The sequence below is a fragment of the Neopelma chrysocephalum genome, unplaced genomic scaffold (assembly GCF_003984885.1).
Source record: "Neopelma chrysocephalum unplaced genomic scaffold, ASM398488v2 Primary Assembly neopelma1_59, whole genome shotgun sequence".
In the NCBI taxonomy this organism is placed as follows: domain Eukaryota; kingdom Metazoa; phylum Chordata; class Aves; order Passeriformes; family Pipridae; genus Neopelma; species Neopelma chrysocephalum.
In genome coordinates, this window is record NW_020897714.1 from 21,711,096 (window position 1) to 21,732,903 (window position 21,808).

The 21,808-nt window shown below is 42.7% G+C and overlaps 1 protein-coding gene across 1 annotated transcript in view; it reads left to right on the forward strand.

Moving 5' to 3' along the window:
* The first annotated feature begins 28 nt into the window (after positions 1 to 28).
* Positions 29 to 21,808, forward strand: part of NUAK1 (NUAK family kinase 1) — a 48,218-nt gene continuing 26,438 nt past the window's right edge. The window contains exon 1 of the mRNA XM_027680425.1: positions 29 to 326. Within this exon, the coding sequence (XP_027536226.1) occupies positions 39 to 326 (288 nt within the window). The 5' untranslated portion in view covers positions 29 to 38. The remainder of the gene's footprint in view (positions 327 to 21,808) is intronic.

Genomic DNA, 21,808 nt, shown 5'->3' on the forward strand with positions numbered 1-21,808 from the left:
CCGGCGGGGCGCTCACACCGCGCCCGCTGCCGCCGGGCATGGAGGGCGCCGAGGCGGCCGCCCGCGGCAGCAGCAGCCCCAGCCCCGCGCAGCCCCGCGGCTCCTCCTGCGGCCCCGGGCCGGCCGGCGGCGAGGCGGCAGCGGCCATGGAGGAGCCGCTCGGGGAGGCTCCGTCCCCGGAGGTAACGGCGGCAAGGAAGCAGCAGGGGGTGAAGCGGCATCACCACAAGCACAACCTGAAGCATCGCTACGAGCTGCAGGAGACCTTGGGCAAAGGCACCTATGGCAAAGTCAAGCGGGCCATCGAGAGGTTCTCTGGCAGAGTGGTAAGGCTGGCGGAGCGGCTTCTCTCTGCCTGTTTATTTCATATGTACAGGTATATGTAACTTTAATTTCCAACGCCAGGTGCATTCTGTCGGGACCCTGCCGCCAGGAGCCCCGTCCCTGTGCGGGGCTGCCGTGTTGTGGCGAGGCGGGCGCTTGGCGTGGCCGCAGCCCGCGGGGACCCGGGTCAGTATCCCACCCGTGCCTGCGGTCCAGGGCTTTGTTTGGAGTGCAAATCCAGTAGAGAGACTTCTGTATGGGGGGAGCGATGAAGGTATTGTAGTAGCACATTGGTACATTTTGGAGGGATGCATTATCATTGGAAAAATAGGGTGGCTTATTGTTTTTGTGTTGTTTTTACATGCGGGTCTACTGTGAACAGTTATTTTTTTTCCCCGATGGAAATTCACGGTTTGGTGAAACCTGTCACATCCCCCAGCTGACCAAAGCTAATCACAGAGTACTGTCAGAAGGGCAAACGTTGGCTTCTCTGTTTAAAAACTCCGTGATTCAGTCATACTTTTGTGACCTGAACTTTGCTGACACCTAAAAAAATTGCAGGGACTGCAACCCAGCCCCATTGGTTTTTACGATCCGTTTCACCGCTCAGCGGTGCCGGCTGGCTCAAGACTTGAAGCAGCCCGGAGGTTGTCCAGCAATAACTCAGCTTCAGCATTTCCTCACTGGTGCAGAGCTCCAGCCGGGCGCAGAAATGTGATTGAAGCAGTGTACACGTTAGTCACAGTTATTGTCATTTTTCCTTCCCAGAAATATGTAACTATTCACAGAGGGCAAGCAAATGAGAGGCAGGCGTTGTTGTGTTAAAGATTGTTCTGAGGAATAGATGGTTTTCTACAGAGGTCTCCATGCTGAAGTAGACTAATTGAGTTTTCACTCGACTTCATCTAAAAGCAAGGCATTTCCCTGGTGACGTTACATTTATCTTTCCCTTTCGGTTGCTGGGAAGCTCAATGTGCACCCATAGGCAGAAGGATCTGTAAAACAGAAAATGAAATTTCAGATGCTATGGCTTTAATAAGGAGCACTTTGCAACTGAATAGCTTTGTGTCGACAGTGAAAATGAGAGTTTCAGCCAAGTTGTAGAGTCATATCATATATGCTTTCAGTTTATTAGCTCATTTGGAGGCTGGCTAAAGAGAAACCAGAGATGGACATCTCTGCACATGCTCACTCTAAGTCCATGATTTTTAAAGTTTGCTGTCTTGGCCATTTTACAACTTCAGGCTAACAAAAGCTCCAGGGCTATATTATATACTATCATTTTGTAAGTAGATTATTTTTGACTTACATTACAAGATGTAGTAAATAAGCAAGTAAATGGAAAACATATTTTTTAAAAGAGTTGAGAAATTAAAAAGAAAAGGTGACAGTAATGTAAATGAGATTTGGCTTTGGGAAGAGCCCTCACAGGAAAGGATGTAGAGTGCATCTCATCTGAGTTAACAACAGACCAGGTCTTTCTGTATAACTGTCAAGCACTTCAGCTACACAGCTAAGGGATACTTTGGTGATATGGTCTGAACTGAATTTATATGGCTAATGCCATCTTGAAATGGAGAGAATGAAAATCAGAATACCCATGCAATTTTAAATGCAATGAAAATGTAACACTCGCACTGTCAGCTGGTATGTAGAAGCTAAACAAGTCCTTACCAGGGTGTGAGTTTTTTTACTGGAGTAATGCAAGCCTTGGCGTGTGGCACTTCATAATTATTAACTAGTCTGCAGGCAAGTTCTGGTGTAACGTGTCTGTTTGAACTGGAACATCTGCAAGTGTATGTAAAGTATCCACATTTTGTCTGCTTGCAGAATAAAAGCTAGTTGTCAAGAATCCAGCCAGATCTAAGTGAATGGAAAACGCTTCTTGTTTTCCGACAGTTCCGTTGTCTGGCTGATACGGTGAACACCGATTGCTTTCCGTAGGTGAGATAAGAGCACCGACAGGATGACTGATCAGAGAGGGGCAGAATTTTCCTTCCTTTTTTCCACCTCTCTTTCTCTTCCCTTTCCTCTTCTCAATTCTTATTAGTGGACAGTGCACACACCATCCGTGAGTGGGTTGGACCAAATGCTGCTGTGTCCAGCAGGGGATGCACAGAGCAGGGGATGTGGCCGGCACTTTCTCTTGCACCACGTCCAATGCCAATCCTATCTCAGCTGGCAGCTAGGAAGCGAGAGTCCTAAGGTTGCTCTAGTCCGGTCTGTTTGCTTCCTATTCTGCTACTGGTTTAGTTAATCATCTCTTTCTTTACTCAGTGGTAAGTAGGTATTTGAAGCTGGATGGTAACAGATTGTGAAGCTGGACCTTGGCAGCGGCACTGTGTTCCCATTCACCAGTGTTGTCCAAGCGATTCTTCTATTTGGCCTTTCCATTTCTCTTGTCTATCAACAATCTCTTTAGCTTTAGTATGGCATTTCATAAAGATATTTGCATGACTAGCCAGGCTTTTAATATGAAGCACAAACTTTGGATTTGTCATCATCTGTGTAAATACAGAGCTCGGAAATGAGATAGAAACTGGCAGGTTTGGGTAAATAAAGTAAAAGCATGGTGAGAAGACAGGTCCCAAAGTACAGATGTGCTTTAGTCCTGTGCCACTGGAAATCAATAGCGGGATTTCTGTTGAATTGAATGAAAGTAGCATTTGGAATGTGTTCACGGGTTACAGGTTTATTCAAATTGTTATTCCTCTTAACTTTAACTTCATTGTCTTTCCTCCTAACGCAGTGGTACGTGATCATAAAGCTTCCTGCCATAAAGCTCCAGGGTAGATTGTATGATATATTTGGTTTCTTATTGTAAACAATTTATGTGAATTTGTGTATTAGTTGCCACAGTGACTGCAGACAGCATTGCATGCTGCATGAAGCAGTTAAAATATTGCCCTCTACATGACGTATGAGGTGCCTAATTTTGCCAGCAAGATTTTCTTCATTAGTACTGGCTCAGTATACACAGTTGTAACTTATGATATTTTAAATTAAGGCACCTGTTAGTAAGTGTAAGGATGAAGAGATGATATCACAAGCCTGTGAAGTAACACTCATGTTGATGTTTCTTTGGGCGTTTTCTCCACTTGACAACTTGCACATGTTAAACTAAAGCACTGAACTTTTGTTTGTGTTATGTATTCAATGTTTGTTAGCCAAGAAATCCACCGTTACACTTATATCAGCCTTAGTTAAGGTGTGTATTGACCACCTCTGGCTGATTCTGTGTGTGATGCAAGAAGATGGTAAATGCTGCTGGGTTTTTCTTTGAGTAAATGATTCCACTGGAGTAAATACTCATTAGAATGCAACTTTAAATTACAGATAGGTGTTCTCAGTCTTGTTAATCTATGTATTCCTGATATTATAGAGAAAACAATACCTGGATTTAAAAAATGCATTAATTTTAATTAATGGTAACAGAGGAGCATGCAGCTCTCTGAAACGTGGAAGATGCCAGGTAAACCTTGTTAGACTGCCTGGAGCACTCCCAGCAAAGTTTAACGCAGAGGTTCAATACCCTGGCCAGTGTACGGCTCCCTGGGGGTGCCCTCCTGCGAGATGATCTGCTGGGAGTCCTTTTGCCTTTCTCGCCACCCCTGGACCTGGAGCTTGTTAATGTTGCTGGTTGATTGTTACAACCATTCATGAAGCTCCCTGTGTTATCTGCACTTCCTTTCTGTTACTATCTGTCCACAGAAGAGATTTTGACATTTGCAAAAGCCAGGAGCATTGTCTCCCTTTCTCTGCTTAGGCTGCACTGGGGGGGTCATGGGGAGTAAATGCAGGAGCCTCCCCCTTTCTGCCTGAACCATGACATATTTTCTTCCTCCTCACCAGCAGGTGGAGGAAGCACTATTCTCCTCCAGCCGTTCCTTGAGAAAATTAATTATTTTGGGAATTGATGACAAGCTGCAGCCTAACGTGAAAAACAGGCACCTGGTTCATATTTGGGCAGGCGAGTTATGTGTGGTGGCTGGCACGTGTTATTTATCTCCTTTGCATAAAAATTCAGGTAGAAGGATGTTGCCAAATGAAATTGGTTTATGAATCAAAATCTTGTGAAAAAACCCTTAAACTTTAAAGCAACAAATCTTTTTGTTTGCAACTCCAGGGAAAACCTCTCCTTTGAAACAGCTCTGCATTGTGATGTTTTTGAAGAGTTGCACAGGATTTTTGAAACCCTGAAACAGCAACGGATTGCATGAAAGGAGAACCTTTGCTTTGCTGATTGTATTTCTCCATATCATAACAAAACCAAAACATGAATGCCAACAATGACAGCTCTGTCATATCAGTAATTAAGGCCTTGTTGGCCACACAACCATTTGTTTGTTTGCAGTGGGGTTTTTAAGGGTTCCGTATAACAGGATAAAAATGTGCTCGTGGGTCACTGAGGATAGTGAAAGCCAGGTGAAACGTTTGTCCCAATTCTCTTATCTGCACAGCTGATATCACAGAGAATGCTGGTATCCCTCTTAAGCATGTGAATTCTTTTATCTTTAATGATATGTTATATTTCCATTTTTCCCCCCTGAGAACTTCTGCTTCACTTAGCACCTGGGTCACTACTTCATATTGATTTTTATCTTGATTGCTCAGTGCAATATCCAAACTGCTCAGGATAATGTCCAAATCTGACACAGAACTGTTTATTTTTTTTAGGTTCTTTGTTGCTCTTATTAAGATATCTTCCTTTGTTGGAGACACTGGTGTAAGTATCTACACAACACTGCTGTGATGTGAAGTGCTTGTACAGCACTTTGCACAGCAGGTTCCTGATTCGTGAATGTGGCTTCCACAGCTATGATAATACACTTGAATTATAGAAACAATAGCTTGTATCACTACTCCATTTTATACATGAGAAAGGAAAAACTTGCCAATTAAAGCCAAAATCGTTGGACATATCTGCTAGTTTTGAGCGCAAACCTAATATTTGGGTTTTTTCCAGCCACGTAACATCAGGGTCCTATGGATGATAGCCTCCTCCTCAGTCTCTCCTGCCTCCTGGGCTCTCTCTTTACCCTGAGCTTTTGTCCCTGTGTGACATCCAGCTTCGGTCTCCATTCCTGGCCCTTTTGTACTCCACTGCCTCTTGCTTTGTTGTGCGTGCCAGCGCTGTGACCCGTGCAGAGCGTGCTGCTTTGCTCCCTGCTTCCAAGCTGGTAGCTGCCAGCACGGTCTGCGCAGCCTGGGGTGGCTGCTGTGTACACCTCTCCTGCCATGCAATGCTTACGTGGAGCCAGAGGAGGGGGGAAGGAGAGGTTCTTGCAAAATGTATCACCTAAATCTTATGTATGTATGTATGTATTTATTTATTTAAGATGTGTGAACTGAGTTCTTTTAAGGACTCGTAATGTGACTAAATCTGGACAATGTTTTCATGGTGCTGAAGGCGTGTTAGTGAAACTCAGGTCATCCTCTGCATGCATGGAAATTCTAGATCTGGAACGAACAGAAGTTGGAAAGAGTATATGGGCTTGAAAATAGTTTTGCTGTTAATTTGTTATTTGTTCCACCCTTAGTTATTAGATGTATTCTGAGATTCTGCTTTAAAAAAGAAAACAGGATTTGGAAAAAAAACCCCACTGGAATTAATCTAATAAAAAACACTGGAATTAATCTAATGTCATTCACAATGAATATTGTGGGCTTATTGCCATAGGAGTTACTACCTGGTTGTATAAAATTACTACAGTCTTCACATAAACACTTGTTTAATTGAAATGCCAAAGAAGACCTTAACATCAAGGGGGCTGCAGACAGAAATAACTGATTACAGCATGAAGGTCATCAGGAGAAAGGCACTAGTACAAAATGTTAGTTTTCTACACTGAGAATTTTTGTTGGAGAAGCAGATTTGTTCAGGGGAGTATGGTTCAGTGGTATGAAAGTCTGAATTAATGACTAGCCAGTGAGGAGTCATCTGAATATGCTAGCTTGTCAAATCTTTTACCAAATTAAAGAACAACATGTTCTTTGAGCTTTGAGTGGACATCAAGTAATGTTCTTTCAATGATGTTGCACTTTCTTACAGGTGAAGAAATTACAAGTTTCCGAGAGACTGTTACATGCTTTTATTTTTCCCCCCCCTCCTGCATTGGATTGAACAATTTTGGGCAGGTCAATTAACTTTCCTGTGTCTCAATGTATTCATTTCTGAAGGGATACTACTTAATATAGGAAAGTTTAACTAATCAACAGGGCACATTTTGGCCTGATACATACCTAATATAATTCCCTCTAAATTCACAACAGAATTTGAGCCAATGTTTATAATGCAGCCTTCAGCTAAAAACACTATAACATGTCTAAGCGTTTTTACAAATGGTTTCACAGCACCATATGCTAGAGAACACAACAGAATGGAAATTGCTTGTACAAAGTCTTTCATTAGATATTGCTAAAATATACTGCGTTTTTTTAGTGGCATATGTTCTAAAAATTATTATTATTTTTTTAGGAACCACAATGTGGATTTGCCATGTGGAGACAATTACTGTATATATTGTAGTTCAGGGTCATACATGTTTGAACAAAATCGTGTGGAATGTGCAGTTCTTGTGAACAATTGTTTATTCTTTAGAGAACTGTAATTGTAGTTAGTCTGTGTTTTGTCTGGTAAATAAATAACCCGAGAGTCTTTGCTGGAGTGAAGCACTGGGAGGAGGCATGCAGTGTCCACAACAATGCCAAGGAAGAATGACGAATGTGGGTTGAAACTCAGTTCTGGATATATCAGCCTTGAACACCAGCAGGTGAATGTGTGTAGAGCCATGGTTATCCAAATGTAGAGCATATGGGACATGTTTCCAAAACCCACATACCAGGGATTTGGAAATTGGCTGCTGACCTTTGGTTTGACACAGGCATCTCCCTGGTTCAGGTCTCTGCCTCCTGTACCATGCTTATGTCTGTCTATATGAACCAGGATGCCCATGCCAGAGCACCTCCTCTTGCTGTACAACCTTGCTTCTCTCAGCAGGATGCTGTTCTCCTCATTGTACGCTCTTCCCGTAACTCCTCCTCTGTGTGGAGTGGCCACAGCCTCAGCAGCTCCCAACCTGGGAAGGGGTGGAGGTTGCAGCCAGTGTCCAGCTCTGGTGTTTGGTTTCAGTGGTTTACACACCCCCAGTGATGGGTGCCTTGGCATGGGAATCTCCGACCTACCGAGAATGTTGTTCTCTTCTTGCCTCCTACATAAGTCAGGATTTGTCCCTAAATCGCCCAGGCGTGCACCAGACACTGTAGAAAAACCTCTTGTCATTAGCCCTGATGAGTTGATGTACTTAGGATAGTTGTGTGTTAAAGGAAATGTCTTAGATGAAAAGGTCTCCGACTAAATATGTAAATGATATTTGTCAGCATTTCCCTCAAATATCTTCCAGCAGATGTGAGTACCATGTGTGTCCATTTAATAAACTAAACTCAAAATAATTTCCACTTTGCTAGATATATGGGGAATAGCTGGGCAGGGCGGGGAGCGAACTACAAAGCAAGGTAAAGGCTGCATATGTGTGCTGTTATATTTGATGACCAATTCATTAAAGCCATAAGTGTATCCAGGCTTTCAATAGTGTTCTCCTGCTGTTGCTTCCTGTACTCCCTGGCTACAAAATCAGTCTCTATGGCTCTCGTTTGTCTTACCCACATGAAAGACTTCGAGCATCTGCAAGTTATGATTTGAGAAGTATCTGCTTTTAAACAGTATATATATATCACTGTGTCTTCATAGGCAGCATAGTATGTTGTATAAATTAGGGAATCCTAGACCAGGGGGCTGGGTGAGATGCTCTGTGTGCTTACCGTGTCTGGCCATACCCATCAAACATCCTGGACCCACACCAGAAATGCCAGATGTTCAGTAGACGTGGAGGCCCTCCCGCAACCTTTGCTGCATGTTGCAAAGGGTGGAGGGGGCAAGGCTGTAGCCCTCCCTTGATCTTCCATTGTTCTAGTACTCTTACTTGAGCTCAGTAATTTTTATATTTTGAGCTAAAGACCATGGGCCAAGCCTCAATGCAGTCTGTTAAACTACTGGATGGTATAAGCTCCTTGTGTCCCCTAACTCTCCAAAGACACATGGGACTTGCTTCTAGATCTGATGGTTTATGAGACTCCTTCCTTAAAGCTGCCACTGGTCTGAATGGGATGCAAGTCCTGAGTCTTGCTCAAGTGTGAACATTTTCAGGCTCTGTTATTGCCAATGGAGGACATAATAAAAAACTTTAACGGGTGGCTCCTTTCACGTGAAAAAAACCCCAGTCACAGAGCAGTTAAGGGAAAAGGGGTTGGCATGGCTGGCATGTGTGAAACTGTCCTGACCAGTTGTAGGTGAATGCAATATCACAAAATAAATGTAGGTCTTGTTGTAAGTATTAAGAAGACAGCTGAGGTTGCTTAGTTTAACATGCACGTAATGTAACTGTTAATTTGTGGATTCTTCCTTAGCCTTCCCTTTTCCCTGTCAGCATTTCCCACTTCACCTCAGCCACACCTCTGGCAGAGTGCCTGAGACCCCTTGCTATTGGGTCCCCTGGATGCCAGCCTGGTGAATGGGAGGGTCTGCTGCACCTTGTGTGGGGCTGGCTACCTCTGTGGTGAAGCATCAGTGCTTGGCAGGCTGCTCTGTTCCTGTTGCTTCACCTTCCTGGTTGGCCTGTGGTAATCCCGGAGCCCTTTGGTCACTCTGGCCCAGCAGCCGGCATGTGGGACGACTTAAGCAGAGGGGCTGGAGGACTGTCTTTGTTCTGAGGTCTGGCGGCTTGAGGGATTTGCAATTATCCTAATGTCTTGCTGAGCTGAGGAGCTGAGTCAGCACATTTACTGCCTCAGAATAAAGACACTAGTTAAGGGATATTAGGCTTTAAAAAAAAAAAAATTGTTCCTGTGAAAAGATACCGCACCAAGCTCAGAGACTAAATTTGGCTATTCATGGGTAGTTCAGAAAGACTGGGGTCCTGCTGTTGATGGAGATCTCAAAGCCTCCCTATCATGTTTCCTGTACACAAAAAGGCATTTGATCTCTGCTGCAATTTCTAATCTCCATGAAATGCCTGATGGTGAAGGATATCTCTCTTTATTTGAGATACAAGTGTCATTTTAAAAGTGAGCGTGTATAATTTTTTAATCACAGAAGATAGCAATGAGGGCTGGGTAGAAATATGTTTTTGAGCTGTGTGGTAATGAAACAAATGTTCCTTTTTGTTAAATGGTGCTTTGTTGTTTACACAAAAAGGTTAAGTCCTTTGCACACAAGTTTGACAGGGGAAGACAGCAAAGCATTTGTTAAAAAAACAGCTCCTGAGGCATGTGCTCAGAGCTGTCATTTATTTGCATATTTTTGCCATCGCACTCTGCACAGATCAAATATTACAGCTTTCCCAGTGGAGTGCAGCTCAGGAAGGAGGAGCGAAGGCCACCCAGTCCCTAAGGTGGCCAGAGACGCCTGTGGACACCTGGTGCAGTGGATTCAGCAGGGCTGAGATGGGGGCTGTTTTTTGGCATGTGGAAAAAAATAGCCTTTGGGAGGAGAGGAGGGGAGAGCGCAACCTTTCTAGCTGGTAATGCCATGTGGCCTGGAACCTGGAAAATTCCTGTAAATACCTGCTGGAGGCAATGCAGACCTAGCTGACCAGTTTAGGGATGCTACTGAGAGGCATCCACATTGCCCCCATTGGAAGACATGTTTTTAATCAGGACTATACATAAGCAATAGCATCCTTCACACTACTATTTTTTGTCATGCTTATATTCTTCTCTTCAGGGTGCCAAAATGGGGTGAAATAATTAAATGGCGATCTGTGGGTTTAAACTCCGTCTTCTGTAGGAGCTGGTTTTTACACCGAGGGTGTGAATGGTTTCCCTGAGGTTCATCCAGAAAGTCTGTGGTGGAGCCGCAGGTTGACCACAGCTCCAGTGCTGTGCTGGGTCATTCCTTTTGTGCCTATAACCATCTCAGAAAGATTTCTCTTGAAATAAATGTCCTCTTTCATGGCCATAGTCACACTTTGAAGAGATGGTGCCAGTTTTTCAGAAGCCTGCCATCTCTTGTGTGTTGGAGGCAGGTCACCACTGTTGAGCACCAATTCGTACCAGTTGGTCACTGCTGTGTCTTCACAAACTGGGAGGAATGAGGGCCTTTAGCTAGACTGTGCAGTGCACTTACATCCAGGTCAGGGACTAGCCATCTTTTTCAACTACCATTTTTTTTTCCGAGTACAGTTTGAGATTTTTCTACCAGGCTCTCTGTTTCTGTAAAACAAATGTGTTCTCCCATCCTATCTGGCATTTTGTGATGAAAATGTGGTCTAATGGGACCTGTGAAATGCCTCGTTGTGGGTTGTGCATTACTCATGAGGAATTCATCAGGGAGAAGGATTTCATGCTGTACTTCAACCTCCTTCTAGCCTTTCTTGGATGAAAGGAAAACTCTGCAGCCGTGAATGTAACTGGTTATCATTATTGGATGTCATTACTCACACACTCCGAGCATAAACCAAAAAAATTGCATCCCCTGTGATGTCCATGGGTAAAATGCTGCTCTCAGTTACATTAACACTTGTAAGCTGAGGAGTAGAGTTCGGCCCTTTTTTTCAATTGAAATATTTGTTTAACACAAGCAAGGACTAAACAATACACTTGAAAGCGATTTGTGTTATTGTGTGTAGAACAGAGCTTGTATTTTATGAACTGACTGATCATAAAGGCAGCATAAATCATGTAAAGCATTCTCATTTGCCTTTTCTTTCTTTTTTTCTTTTTGCAGATGGGGCTTGTAGAATAGAGCTGCAGTCACATGGCTGCTCCAGGATATTTTAGTTGAACTGTGCGAGTCCATTAAACAAATGTAATGGCTTTTTGGAAAGAAGCGCTGCGTGTTTCAAACCAAATGTTTTACATAGAGAACATCTGGGTAGTTCTGGGTGTTTGTATGTAGAGCACATCAGACAGCAGCCGTAGTGCGCTCAGCTGGGAGGTTGCCTGGGATGTAGTTGTAGGATATGACAGTTCAGTTGTTATGGGGAACAATTCCTATGAAGTATTGCCATAAACTGAATGTTTGGCACAAACAGCTATATCGCTGTTTTACTGTACACCCAAGTTATTCTTCTTACCTGCCCAGCAAAACTCTAAGCGCTGTTTAAATAAGCCAGTAAATGCTGGCACCTCTGAGATGTGGCACGTGCATTAAAGTGTGCCTGAGGAAGGGGAAATGAAGCTTGCTCTGTTCTCAGCGAAGCACTATCGATTCCTGCCATGGGCAATGCAGTGCGAGTGAGCGATGAATGCAATATGTGAGAATGGTTTGTGGGATTGAGTTGGAATTGATTGATGTTCCAGTGGTGTGGTGTGGTGTTGCTTTGAGGAATGTGAAAATGCAAAACCGGTGAAACGCATGTAATTAGGCTGACATTAGAGTTTATTGGGGCTACTGGAAGAACTTTAACCTGGGTGAATTAATAAGTCTGCTTTTATTTCGCAGCATCGGAGGTAATATATTTCCAGGAAATGTAGGAAATGTTGAAAAATGTCTTATTTGGGAGTTGGTTCTTAAATTATTTCTGCAGTTTAACTGAGGAATGTGTGGTTCAAATGAGATTAAAGTTGTAATTTCCAGAGTAGCAATGCAGCTTCCCCTTTCAGGATTGTTTAACTAAAAAGTTAAACAAAGTGGGTTAGGCAGTCTCTTGGTCCCGTCCCTTGTGGACAGCAATTCACATTATGCAGCACTGCTTTAATAGTCCTGCTCGGTCTGACATGATTTGTGGTATTTGCTGAGATGAGTTTTTGGACCGAGCAGAGTGAGAGGGAACTGCTCCTCACTCTGAGGAAGGGGGTGTATCCAAGTCTGTGCGAAGGTCATTGGCAGGGTGAAGTGGGAAGCCTGGGCTGCTGTTGTTACACTACCTAACAGCTTAGCTTCTGGCAAGGGGATACCAGAAACCTGAGTTCTAACTCTCCCTTGTTCAACTGACTCCAGCCAAAACACGTGCCAAAAAAGGTGTTTGTGCGTGTTGAAGAAGGGGGCAACAGTGCTGGGAGATCTCAGAGTCTGGAGGAGTTCTTAGGCAAAAGCTTTCCAACACACAAAAAAAAGTGGTTTGCTGTTTCTCCCCTCCAAAGTTAAACCTCCTCATAACTACTTAGAACAACTGCCTGCAGTTGTGAACTCTTCTAGCAGGGAAAGCTAGAATTATGCGTTTAAGGCTGCAAAATTGCTTGATCACCAGCCACTTAATTGTAGGAGAGCGTAATTCATTCCTCACCCTCTCATGTCTACTCCAAGCCCAACTGGCTGCAGGGAGCAAGAGTGTTCCTGTTCCTGTGTTACTCTCTCCACTGAGCCATTAGGGTGGCCCTGGTAATATACTTTCAATAAATAGAAGGGAACAACAGGAGGTTCCTCTACCTTCAGGAGTATAAATATTTCTCAGAAATCAGAGACGGATGGGGAAGAAATGTTAGCAAACTCCTTTCCTTCTGCTGTAGCAATTCCACCACATTCTGTCATAAATTCTGGGATGGTCCCTTCCCAGACGGGTCCGTTAAATAGGTAATGTCCAGGCAGAACAATGTAATACTGAAGCAGTGCATTAACAAAAACAGATTTAATACTGCACAGTGGTCTGTAAGCCCTGGAGCAAAATAATCTGGGTGAGGCTTTGATACACGATTGCCAATCTTTTTGTTTTCCGAGAGTATTTTTCCAGATAGGATGTGGGTTTATGGTTTGCTAGATTCCCACCAGGAAGAGGTGTTTATATTTTGATCCACCTTAGATCAATTTGGAAAAATATACTAGACATGGATACTTCTGATAGTTCTGTGTCATTAACCCTTCCAACTTGGCTGTTTAAACATATCTGTGCACCTTCCATGATATAATCTGTGTGGCCCACCATCTTCTCAGAATGAATCCCTGCTCATCAATGTTAATCCGAAATTCAACTTTAAAATCTCTCCACACTTCAAAATTCCATTCTGTTAATCTGGAATTTGAGGTGGTCAAGCAGTATGGTGTTGAGTTTTAATGAGTGTTGTGGTGCATGAAGGTACAACATTTTTTGTAAAGAAGAAAGTCTTCCCACGTTCTCCTTGTACTATTGTAATTCTCATGGTGAAATAGCACTTTCTTTTGTCCTCTGAAGGACTGCAGAACCAGGAGAGCAAAATTAAAAGATCTGAACAATACCAGGTGATTTCACAGCTGTGGCAGAAGAGGCATTGTAAAGATGTGCAAAGCTCTCAGTGGTTCTGAGGTTTCTCTGAACTCATGGAAACTTCACTGAAAGAGAATAAGCTGAATTACATTTATTTACCCACATCTTTCTCAAGGAGAACGTACCAATGAATGAAAATGTGCTGTGAGGTGGCTTCTTGGGAAAAAATAGTTCTAAAAGTGAGTTCAAACAATGTCTAACCTTCTTCCTTGTTTAATGTGAATTACAGCCTTGCACTGATGTAGCACCTTTCACCTAAACCTGCAAAATCACTTTAGAGACTCTGGTAACTGCTGAGGTTACCATTATTTAGCAATTATTTAGCAGCACATTGCAACAGTTTGCAGTGGTTGCTTAGAGGGTGTGAATAACCCTATTTCCAATTTAAATTATTGGGAGGAATTACAGGAGACTGTGTAATTTTCAAACTGGAACTAGATCCAGGCACCAGGGCTTTATACCTGTCTTCTTTAAAAAGTCATAAAGGGCTTTTTATAACAACATAGCCAAGATCTTGGTTTTGTGTTTCATCCCCAAATTGATGCCTTGAACAGTGTGCACTCCTACTTTGGAGGATTACTTCAGTGTGGTTCACTGCTTATTCACAATGAAAAAACAACATTGAATTAAAGTCCCTCTCTGCTGCCTCAGGTTAGCATTTTGCATTACATCAGCAGCTGTGGTAGCTGTGAGATCAAGCCTCAAAATTAATGTGAAATCTGTCTTCCAGTTTTTGGAGACTGGATCTGGAATACCCATGTAACATTGAGAACAGTAAACTTGGGGCTTGTGAATTCTTTCACTCCTCTTTATCCTGACTTGCTAGTAATTTCATTAGTGCTAAACAGTCTGTGCACAGACTTGCAGAAGTTAAAAGACTGACTGACATAAGATTCACTTCCAGTGACTTTTCCTCTTTTGCACATGTGCTGGATGGAACTATGCTGTATTTGGAAGTTGATCAATAATGATTGCACAACTCTAACCTCATTTAAACTATGATATAAACAGACATGATAGAAACGGATGCTACCAGTTTTTTTCCTACTTAAAAGTGAAGTCAGCTTTTTTTTTCTTTTCTGCCTTTTTTTTCACCTCCTTTTTTTTCCCCCTTTGTGGTTCCAACAAAATTGTAACCTGGAAGAAAAGCAGTTGGACTTTGTGAAATCCCAATTCAGTGTAGCATTTGGCTTTAGTAAATGTGGAAGCCAAAAATAAACATCTGCTTGGCAACTTCACCAGACGTTAACTGTAAATGCAGATTTCATCTTTTCAGTGAATGTGGCATTCAGTGCTGGTTAACATCTATTAAGGAGAATGATCCCTAGTTGAGGCTGTAAAGCATTTTTTTCTTTTAATTACAGTTACGAACCTCCATTGCCTCGGGGAAATCCCCTACCCCAGTTCCTTTCCAGATATAATTTCTTATGTGCCAAAGCATGAACTTTTCTTGAAAACTTGAAGGTAGTTGGATGGGATATTTGTAAGTTATTAGGCTTTGGAAAGGAGATGGTCTCCCATCAGTCTGTGCATGACAGCCCCAAAACTTCAACTGGGCTGTTTCTTTTTCTCTTTTCTTTAGTCATTCAGAATTAGATCATAAGCTTCTTTTTTGCAGGCAGAGTGATCAATATTTTTAAGTATTAGATATTGCATCTTTGGATATTCAGAAGGCTATGAGGTTACATTTAGAAATGTATTAGAAAAAATGTAAGCAGTCCCATTCTTTTCTCCGGGAAGGTGAAGCCTGCACATGACAGGATGCCGGCCTTGGGCTCTGATCCTGACAGGCCACAGCTGGAAACATCTTGTCAGGTCTCTGCTTTTCAACAAATCCTTTGCACCCTCTGCTCCTACCAGGGCAAATTCATTTTACTATGGATCAGAGAGGATTGAAGCAGATACAGATTTGTGTAGCCGTGCTGCATAGGTAGCATTGAGACAGCGGGGAGGGGTGAGAAGGCGCAACTTGAGGTAGCACTATGGGAAACACTTCATTGCTAGGGATGTGATTTTTTGTAGGATCTTCCTTCTCAAACTGAACAATCCTACAACTTGGAACTTCAGTAATGCAGTGTAAAAAGTTTTTTATTTTGGGAAGTGAGAAGTTTCTTAGTAGATTTCTAATACGTGTGACTTCAAGCCAGGATTCTCACCATTAAATGAAGAAAGGTCTGCCAGGTAAATTTGTCAGGGAACGCATGATGTAAATATGCCAGATTTCATATACATAGCTGAGGATAGCAGGTACCAAACAATGAAGGGATGTAAACTTCTCAGTAAGGCAGTAGTTACTCAGGAAATGTGCTCACAAATCCTGTTAACAGGCACTGTATGCGGGGGTGAGAAGTGGAGGAAGGGTGTTGTATGTGTTCCTCCTGGCACCCACTTTGTATATGTACAGTATAAATGTGTTCATCTGGTGCCTTCCTGTTCATTAAAACTTGATTCCACAGACGTCTTTCTCTGTGAATAAAAGGGAACTAGAGAGAATATATAATCCCCTGACCTAGTGTTCGTAATTAGTTAATTCCTCTTCTCCACTTGATGGATCATCATTTATGATATGATAGCAGCAACTATGTCCAGCAGAACCAGAAAAGGAAAATCAAACCTGAGATAATCGTACCTTGGTTCTCCAAGAGGCTGTGGCACATTGTGCCTCAGCTTATGCAAATAGAATTTTTACTTGAGACTTGGCACAAGAGTGAGTTTCTCTACAGGTAATGACATCAGCTGTGGTTTTTAGAAATATAAGCTATTTTATGTGGTACATTGTGAAGAGGGGAATGAAACAGAGTGATGCATAAAGATGTTTTCTTTATGCTTTTACCATGCAGAGTGAGGCAGCTGTAAAAAATACCTTTACCTCATACAAGCAAAGAAGCCTGAAAGGTGCATCACGGCACGTGCATCCTCACCCTTTATCTGTACAGCTGCTGTCTGACAACAACAATAACAGCATTTTGTGCTTGGTAACATCCATGATGTGAACAAACATGTGATGGAGCAGAGCAATGGGGAGATGCCCTGAGATTTAAATCAACAGAGTCTCACTGGGTGCAGATGGCACCGGTTACCCCTTTGAGCAACTCCCTTGATTACTGCATAGTTTGCCAACATATCAAACAATAGAGTTGGGCTGCTGATAAATAATTAATAAGGATTTTGTTGCATGCTTCTCTCCCAGGCAGTATCACCATGGAGATGATCTGGCTTTTAGGATGTGAAAACTAACAATCTCCAAAACAATGGCATTGTGTCAACCTTACTCTTTCTCTGAAAGGGAGAGCTCTCAGATGTGTTAGCAGATTGCACAATGCCAGACACTAATTTTGCTTCCACTCACAGTGGCCTTTTGTCCAACTTTTTAGTGAGTGCATGAAATGTTTTCAATGACCATGCAGAAGCTTGTTCCTAGAATTACATGTCCTGCATGATGCTCTTTAGTACTGCATTTGGCCAGGAGTTGGAGTCTCAAGACAGCTTTTTTTTCAGCAAATAGACATAGGAAAGATATAATCCTGTGGGAAGAGGCTTACAAGAAGTCCACATGAGAATACCTTTGCACAACCCTTTGGATGCTTCACTTTCCCATAGGAATATCTGTCCATGGCTCCTTCTTCCCACCTGGAAGGTCTAGAGGCCTTTCCATTTTCTCCTTTGTGCAACCTCTGGAAGTGCCATTTCAATGCAACTGCATCAGTATCCCTCTCCTTATCGTTTGATTGCAGCCACCTTATGGACCACACAATTTCATAGCTTTGTTTCTTTTCCTCTTGTGTTGGTGATGTCTGGGGCAAGAAGCCATGGGCAGAGACTCCCCTGGAAAAAACATAATATGGTGCCAGACTTTATTCTTTCTTGCTCGACTCTGTGGGGCTGGAGAAAGAACAATGTATCTTTTCTCTCCCCACCCCCAAACATCCTCTGCCTCCCTTTCTTCCCCCTTGGTTGATCCACCTATTCTTTACCTCCACACCCTGTTGGCATTTGGCACATTTCACTTCCCACCTCCGAGTCTCAAAGAAAGGAAGCAGAGCTGTGAAACTGGCTGGGCTCACCCACTTCCCATTGCTGGGTGGGGATGGCCTCAGTCACAGCTTTCAGAAAGGAGAGGTTTATGTGAATTTAACCCTCCCCTCCCTCTTCACCTCCCAAAAATAATTTTTAATAATTTTCTTTAAGCTGCTTTTCTACATATCTTGCAGTGGCAGCAAGCTGGTTTCCCTTTCTCAGGGGACTGATATTTTTTTGACCCTCCACAATCCTATTGCAAGAGCCTATTGGAATTTGCTCGAGCATGGGTGGTATGCACAGGCACTGGAACCAGCTTAAAAGTCACAGTCCCCATGGTGGAAAAAAGAAGTTCGTATCTCACTACAGTCCTAAAAATAGCCTTGGTAGATAATAGAGAGTTGGAAGATTGTTTTCAATGGGACTGAATGTACTGCACACAGAGGTTGCTGGGGAAGGTCAGTGGTTTGTGGCATTCAGGTGGTCAGCCTCTGCTACAGCACTCGCCAACTTAAAAATCTGTGACTGCACTGTGGCTCTTTCTACCTTTGTTTATATTCACACATCTCAGCTGGAAATGAGGCAAACGTAGGTTCATTACATTAAAACAAACACATGAACCAACTTCCTGAAATGAAGTGAAACAGCTTTTCGCTTTGATGAACATACAGCATTTTTAGCTCATGCCATAAATGATGATGCCAGCAGTGACTCAGCAGACACAGAGATTTGATATGGAATTGGGCACCTACTGCCTGCCATGCCCTTTGCCAGACGTTTAGACTTGGAGATATTTTTCTGTACGTGATGGTGTTGATCAGGCTCTGTAAAAATGAATGTCACCTGTTTTGCTCTGCTAAGCAGCTGAGAAGCTTGAAAAGAAGGAAAGGCATTTCTCTCACAGATAGGACTGAATGTACAGAAACCTTTGCAACCGTCATCTTTTTGAAGTATTTATAGTTCAATTCCAGTTATTTGTATGAAACAAAAGCAAAGAAGCATGAAGTGTGTTGGAAAATATTTTATAATCTCTCTACACCAGTTCAGAGAGTGACTATAAATTCTCTTTCCAGCAAATGGAGACAGGTAATTTATTGCAGCCTTGAAGAAAGCAGCTTATTTCTCCACGCTTCCTGCCCAGCAAACTTTGCAAGCTGACTCATGGAGGGATGGGAAGCCAAAAGCTGTGCTCCCTCTTTCCTATCTGCTTCTGGAAGGCAGAGCAGCAGTGGGGCAGGGCCTATGTTTGTGTAGAGCTGTTGGGAAATTCCTGGCAATATTAAAGGCTTACAACCTCCTGCTTTCTCTCCCCTCTACCATACATTTTGGGGAGGGTATTGTCTCTACCTGCTTCTGAGCAGAGGCTGGTACTAGAACTGGCGATGCAGGCAGAGGTGGTTTCAGCCCGTCTCTGATGGTCTTTCTCCTCCCCCGACCCCATGTGTGGGACCATGCAGCCATCAGAGCTGCAGAAGAGATACCGAGGACGTTATTGGTGTGTACAGCCAGTATTGATTCCCAGAGGGACCATCATATGGCCTAGTTTTGAGCTGTGACCTTGGTGCTTATGCATATATTTAACTTTACATGTGTGAGCTATCCCACAAAAGTCACTGGCCTGCTCACATGTGTGAAGTTAGGCATGTGCTAAAGCGTTTTGCCAGATTGAATACTGTGTCTATAGGGGCTTTGGGTGAACTTGAACCTGTTTTGTTGGGGTTAGAGGCTTAAGATTTCATTATTAGGAATCTGATATGTTACTCTCTCTGAGTGCAAGGTCTTGGAGTTATCTGAAATTCTCATTAAGACAAGAAGCTAGGAAAAATACAAATTCCTCCCCTAGTAAAGTTACTAAAAATACTATAATTAAATTATCTAAGTTTTAAACCCAGTAAAATATATTGAGAAAGTGTGGTAGAGGTATAAGTACAGTGTTTTGAGAGTACCAGAGGGACTAACAGCACTTTCTCTGCAGATCTTGAGCTGCAATATTTGGAGTAGTTAATGTAGCTGATGTAAAAAAGCATGTTGTGTTTGCCCTACTCTTGATTCATAGGCTGTGACCCTTAATAAATTTTGATGTTGCACACAGTGAAGCTGTTGCTTTCAGAGAAAGGAAAGTAAGCAGGCAAGAAAGAAAGAAAAGGACCTAAAGAATGAACAAACACGTTCTTTCATAAGGTATTTCTCAATTGAGATTATTTCTTATTATGCTTAAGTTATTCAGGTTCATCATGTAGCACTCCCATAAGTGGGGTTTTGAAAAATTGACCCAGCTCTGTCTGGTGTTAAAAGTATAAGGCCACTTTGAAAACGTACGATCTGGAATATGTTTCTGAGAAAAATACATTTAATGAAAGAAGTTACACTTTTGATATTTTAAAATACCTGCAAGACAGGTTTGTTTTACAGTCTGGTACCATAACGTACAGGTAGGGGTCTTGTTTTGCTCAGAGAGATGAAAACAATGAAATATATATAGAGAGAGATATATTATAAATACCTAAAATGCAATCATGACTTGTAATGTTTTTGTGAAATACTGAAAAAACCCAACTGGACTGCTTTCTTGTTTGTGCTGTTTCTTTCACATCGATAGCCATGAGCCCGAGTATCCCTGCTGGCATGGTCTGGAGCAGACTGATGCAGGTGAAGGACACTTGGCTGGCAGAAATCCCTTTCTTAGAAGGGAAGAGCTGGAACAAACGCTGTCCTGCTGCTCCACTAATCTTGCTTTGGGATGCCACCTCTGACAGTGACAGCCTGCTGACAGCAATCACTCGCTGTTTGGCCTTTCAGACCAGGTCACCAGCAAGGCTGTGCACTCCTGGTAGCCTTTGAAATGTGGAGCCTGCCCACTTGGGGATTGTGGAGGCCACCAGGCAGATGCCAAGGGATAAAAAGTATTTATTGCAATGCCTTAGCACCTTTCACTTTTGTGAGGCTCTTTTTGAAGAGAAAACCAGCAACTGAACATCGGGAAAGGTAAATCACCCTTTAATAACCAGATGATCTGTTAAACTTACATGGTGTGTCGCACAGTTTGGAAGGAAGAGGCAGACAGCGAATGCTGTCGCTGCTGTCCTTGTTTCCTTCAGGAGTCACATCAGCTTCCTGTTCTGATTTCCTCATCTCCTAAAAGTGGATGAATAGTGGTGTTTCACCACTTGCCTACCAAGGTTTAATTAATAAATGGTTGCACTCTGTTTTGAGCATGCTCACGTGCTGTGCAAACGGGCAGTGATACTATTTCGTTAGTATGTGCAAGTAAACCTCGCTTACTTATGGAGTGCTTATACTGATACTGTACAAGGGGCATTCCCTCCTCCACAGCACTCTTGCTGTTTGTCAGGATTGCAGGGGATGGTCTGACTGTGGGCAGGTGAATGCTTACAGCTGCCCTGGCTCCATTTACACCACTGGAGTTAAGATATTTCATGCTTGCCAGTTGTCTTTCCTTGTTTCCAGGTGCCAGTCACTGTGACCTGAAGGAGCAGAGGGAGGGAAGAGAAAGTCTTGAATGTTAAAACCCAAGAGATGTGTTCAACTTGAATTCTTTCCTTATACTGGGATGACACCTTGCAGCCCTGGATATCACTGACAAAATCCCAAGTACTTTGACTGGGCTGTTGAATTGTACCCATGCAACTGGGAAGTGATGCTTTCAGGAGTTTAAGTACTATCTTCAAAATTCAGTTAAACTTTTAGGAATTAAGGCTCCTAGGTGCCTTTTAACCACTTTTCAGCATGGATTGTGGGACTCTAAACTCTGTGGTCCTATTGAAAAATATGTTCCCAGGCAACACATCTGTTTGCATTAGAATATTAATCCAAACATATATTTACAAAGTGCTACCACGCTTTTCAATCACATTTGCACTTTTGTATCTAAAAATATGTTTTCCTACATACAATTATTCAATAATTATATGTAGACATACAAAAGTCCTGCCTGTGAAGCACAGAGTCAAGTTAGTAGGAGATTGGCATGTCCTCTGGGCTGCCTTATTACTTTACCAGCCCTGAATGGGGAAGAATTTGCTCCTCGTTGTATAGACAATGAAACCCTTCTTAAATTCTTCCTCAGAGCCAAGTACAAGGCTGTCTTTTAATAAAAAATGTGTTTTTACCCATGTCTATATTTATTTCTTGCAGGAATGCACATGCTGCTCCAAGAGCCACCCACATCCTTCTGTAGACAGGGTGTATTTGCATTTGCAGTCGGTCCC